The sequence below is a fragment of the Nestor notabilis genome, unplaced genomic scaffold, assembly GCF_000696875.1.
Source record: "Nestor notabilis isolate BGI_N333 unplaced genomic scaffold, ASM69687v1 scaffold19294, whole genome shotgun sequence".
In the NCBI taxonomy this organism is placed as follows: domain Eukaryota; kingdom Metazoa; phylum Chordata; class Aves; order Psittaciformes; family Psittacidae; genus Nestor; species Nestor notabilis.
The window spans coordinates 48,046-53,311 of NW_009925458.1; the positions used below are offsets into that span (position 1 = coordinate 48,046).

Here is a 5,266-nt window from a genome sequence, read left to right on the forward strand (position 1 = left end):
GTGAGAAGCCATAGGCATGGAGTAACAGCAAATCAACCATTCTAAAAAAGGTGCTTCATAAGTTAAGGAAAATAAAAATACAAAGCCTCAGACTTACCACAGAAGGCCCTCAGACTTATGAAACTAAACTGCTGTAATGTGGTACAGTGTTAAGACATATATTTTGTTTTTATTTTTTTTTCTTTAAATTTACATTCTAGAGGGGCAATACACACTGAACCCAGGAAAACAGCTCACCCTAGAAAGTAATTTTGAAAGGAACATTGACTTTCTTTTGTGCTCCTAAATCCCTAACAGTTTCGCTTTAAAAATAATTGTTCATTCTGCAGAATAAAGATCCCCCTCTCTCCTCCAGCCACTGAAACCCCAGACTGTATCTATACGTTTGGAAGAGGCTCTCCTCTGAAATGTTTGTATCTATTCGTCTGAAATTGTAAATGAGTGAGTGGCATCTCGTCAGGACTTTAAAGCACCTAGCAGGGTTGAGTGATGTCCCAAAACAGGACACAATGTACAGCTGATTGAGACAGAAACAGGCTGCCTTTCAATTCCCATGGAAAGCGAGGCGGGCCACCCACCAAAACGTGACAGCAACAGCAAACCTCTCTTTTATCCCTTCCCTCCCTTCTTTCCATTCTTAAGCTGGGCAGAGCAAATGAGGTTGGGTCCACAAAAAATAAGGTTAATAATAATAATAATTAAACAACAGCAACAACAACAACAGCAACAACAACAAAATAGGCGTCTCAATGTCTGAGGAAAAGTGGGATTGTAAGTGCAGTATTTCTTCATGTGCAGTTCTACTTCATACAAGTCCCCTTTGGATGAGAAGGCCTAGTGGAATGTGTGCTCTCCTCGGACTATGTGCGATGAGAACTCATAGCGGTCCTGGCTTCGGTAGCCACAGATGTTGCACTCTAATGGGTCCCGGTAGCCGTGGCAGCCCATGTGGATGGTGTACATGACATGGTCCAGGAAAAGGACGCGACAGTGCTCACACTTGAAAGCCCTAATCTGCTCCCCTTCTCCATTGATGACCTTGTAGATATCCTTTAAAGAGCCCTTAGAAGCTTTTGTGGCATCCAAAGCCTTGGCGTCCTCCTTCATATAAGCCGGGCTTGGCTTTCTCTTGGGATTTAAGGCAGAGTTTCCTTGGTAGGACTGGCGGTCTTCGTGGCTGCTCTCTGAGTCAGTAGAATCCAGGCAGCTATTGCTGGGGGAGCCCTCTCGATCCTGGGTTCGACTCTTTGGTCTGATGAGGGAAATCGGGCCATCCATGTTGTTCTCATGACTGTCAGCTGTTTCCCTGCTAATGGGCCTTTCTATCCTGTTAGGATGATAGACCTGAGCATAAGCTGAGCTGATGACGGGGGCCACCTCTGCAATTGTGCTTGGTGTGTGCTGCATCAGGGGGTGAAGTGCCTCAGCTCCAAGGTAGGTGATTGCATTGTTGATGGCTTGGTCCATCATGTGAGACTGCATCAGCTCAGCCTCCTTCTCATAGGTTAGGTTCATATCAAAGGGAATATCTGGATAGCCAAATCTCATGAGCTTTTCACCTAAGGGACAAGAGCAAATGAATGAGAGAAATCAACATCATTACTCGAAGGCTTCACTGTAAAAGGGGTAGGGAGGGGCAGAATTTCACCCTGAAATTCACCCTGACTTGGGGTGAAATTCATTCCAGAGTCCGTAATTAGCCTCCTCCTACTTGGTAACTGATCTCCTATGAAGTTTCTGTCCTGAGATGGGTAAAACAGCAACTTCACCAACAGCTTTTATGTTTTTTTATTTTAGGCGAAGCATGTGACTGCAGTGACTTCCTGAACAATTCCAAACCTCCCACTGGGCCTGTGCTTCAAGTTAGGAAATACATGTTAACTGGTAGAAAATGGGATTGAACCACCACGGTCAATGAAGCTTTGCTGGTTTATACCATTAGACATACTCTCCCAAAATTAAAGGAGGCAGCGCCACATGTCCCCGGCACTCTGAGGTGCCTCATACAAACCTTACAATAGGGCTGCATAGCAAGAAACCTGAACAACAGGTACAGAGGCACCTTTAGAGATACAACATTTAAATCCTTCAACCAGCAGAAGAAACGTCAGTAAAACGACACAGAAGAGAGCAAGTAACAGGAGCACTGGGGGCTGATCTGCCATCTCATGGTCAAGCTATGGCATTTTTGTAGTTCTTCTCTTCCAAAAAGAAAAAAAATCCTATCCCAAAGTTTTGGTCTGAGAAGAAGACATTGCCACCACCACCACAGTGTCTGCTTAGGCAAGAAAACAAAGCAGAGAAACCACACTGTATAGCTTATGTCCTCTGGTAAAAGGCAAAAGCAACTTTCACTGATACAGGTTAAATAAATAATAATGATGATGAAGTTGGCTGATGTGAACCCAAATTCACATCTTTGTAACCTTTTAAAATCAATGACATTACTGATAATGCTGGTAAATTATGCTAGTTGTAGGGCACGTTACCTATCACACCTCTCCTTTGAAGATAACAATTTACCACTACTTCCATCAGGGCTCAGCTCAGCAGCACTGCTTTTCCTGTGGTGGCTTTAGAGTGTCAGTACAAGGAAAGTCCATATAACAGCAGCTCTTTTTTAAATAGGAAAGGTTGTATGCATAACTAGATGTTTAAGATACAAGATATACATGCTTATATATGTGTTCACAGACACAAATATTAGCTAGTTGTTGCCACTTAAATTTTTAAGCTGATTTGATGAAGTCTAATAAATAATTTGGTTGGTTTTTATTGTCTTTGTTACTTTTCACTACTTTGGTACATAAACCCGTACGTTCTTCAACAGCATTAAATAATACATTCAAGGAGTCACTACAGACAACTGGTTTGACTATCCAAGACTTAAAGAACTCAAGAATCTTCTATCACCTTTTGCAAAATTGCTTGGAACAAAATGCGTATAAACCACCATAAGAAAGAAGCAGAACTGTAATCCCAAATCTCTTCCAAATAGCATTAGTACATTTCAACATAGCTATCACTCAGCATTTTATTTTTGACTATAATAATTCACTCCACTTAATGTGGCTTATCTTAAAATCATGCATAGAGAAATAATTTAACATTACCCACAGAACAATCATGTTATCCTTGGAGATGATGCATCACTTTCGCTTGGGAACTTAGTCCTGATTGGGAAGGTAATTAAATGCAAGTCTAAAGTGAAGCACATAAATATTCCTACTCTCTTCAGCAATACTGCTCACATGCTTCTGATTAGACACCATGTTCATGCACCTCACTGCGTTTCCCTATGGCTGGCTGTGAGAAAGCACAACGTAGAAAATTATTTCTTTGTTACACACAAGGCATTTGGAGAAAAAGAGGGAAGGAAGGAGAGAAGGAGCAAATGGTCCTAAAGCAATGGCCTCCCTAATCTAACATGATGTAATGGTGACTCTTGCCATCAAACATCCTCTTTTCAGTGTTTCTGCCATGGGCTGTCATTCTCACTGTCTGTGATGTCTGTCCTGCTACTGATAGGATGGACAACTCTGTAATGGGAGGTTGCTCTGGTCTCATATGGAATTGAGCAGCTCCTTCCCAGGTGGGGCCAAACGGGGACTGGAGGACAGCTCCAAGAAGCAGATGGAGTCTTTGTCACAGTGGGAAGAAAAGGAATGAAAATGGGAACACATTGGTCCCTGTCACCTGCTCTTGCCCCCCATATCATTCCTGTGTTTGAATAAAGAACTGGATCTGGTGAGAGTCTGATCCATCTGCCAAACATGCTGTCAGTCGTTTGTAGGCTATACAGATCAAGAAATCAGACCTGTCCTTTATGGACTACTTTCATGAATGACACAAACCTTATTTTGATTCCTTTTGTCTTCCACGTTTAGTTACTCCAGCACAGACAGCAGAGTAGAGAAAACTGTAAATTGTCAGTGACCTGAATTATTCATTCCTTTAATTATGAACTGGTTCCAAAGATGTCAGAGCCTTAGAAATTGAGTGTGACATAAAAGAGTAAAATAAATGATCATGTGGGGAGGAGAGGGCATGAAACAAAAGAGCTCAGAAGAATTAACAAACCAGTCCAACATGGTTTTCAATTTTAATTCCTCTTTGGCCAAATTTGCACTTAAAACCGATCAGACTCATATTTTTTAATTTCCATGCAAGATTATGCTCAAATTCTATTTACACCTGGCCCTACAATAATGAAGTAGGAGAAACATTCTCCACTGTAGTCATCTTATTGTATGACATTCAAAAAAACCTCAAAGCAGGTATTTGAAGCTAGATCAAAGCACATAGACACAACTGCCCTGTGATACCTGTAGACCATCTCATCAAGTATGTACAGCAACTGCAATGCCAGACACTTGGGAGAAAGCTGCAGGAAATCTTGGAAAAAGCAGTCACAGAATTTACCACTAGGTAAACTTCTTTCTGACCCCCATTAACTAGAAGTTGACTCTAATTTTGAAGCTGATTAGTCTTCATCTGTTCTGAAATATCTGTGTATTTTTGATTTGTACTATAAGAGCTGCGGTCTTACCGTAAGCCACATGAATATCTTGTTTTGTATCCTGCTAGTTCTTGACACCTCAGTAATGTTCTATGAGAGTGAGCACCACATTCAAACTGAAAATATGTGAGTCTCCTTCATGTGATCAGCTTGAAGATGATTACTTTCAATTTCTCCAGTGTGTGCTTCTCCCTTCACTGAAAGAAGTTATACTTTCTGCCTCCACTGTTTTCAACAGGTTTGGGAAGACTTGTATCTCAACAGCAGACATATAACCAAATCTCTCATTCAGAAATTAACTCTATTTGCTGTATGTTGCTTCCTTTCCTTCCCTTCTGAAATTTCAGCCAGAGTAGAGACAGTGGTCCAAACCCAAGGTCCCTTGGAGATTGCTGATCAGAAAGAGCAGTAAAGCATTGATAGATGTAGCATGCAAAGATTTTAGCTTATGCTTACATGACCTTCTCATAAACACCATTAAGTTGTTTTGGACACGTGCCACACTTGCAGTATGCACAGGAAAATTTCCTGCAAGCAAGAGAACCATTACAGGTTCTTCCTGATAGAGTTGAACAGTATTTCATTGGGGAGAAAATGGGAAGAAAAGTGAGGTCATGGTGGAAAAAAAGAGTAAAGAAAAGGAACAAAGAGGAGACCGCTGTTACTCATTTCAAACACTGAGATGCCATGAAAGACCAGAAAAGGCAGAAAAATAAGATACAGTAAATATGAAAGAGGCTATTTTTT

General features: G+C 41.2%; 1 protein-coding gene across 1 annotated transcript in view; it reads right to left on the bottom strand.

The window, feature by feature from the left end:
* Positions 1-545: 545 nt before the first annotated feature.
* Positions 546-5,266, bottom strand: part of IKZF2 (IKAROS family zinc finger 2 (Helios)) — a gene marked incomplete at its 5' end in the record, with an annotated part of 49,173 nt that continues 44,452 nt past the window's right edge. Inside the window, one exon of the mRNA XM_010013071.1 lies at positions 546-1,559. Coding sequence (XP_010011373.1) covers positions 835-1,559 — 725 coding nt within the window. The remainder of the gene's footprint in view (positions 1,560-5,266) is intronic.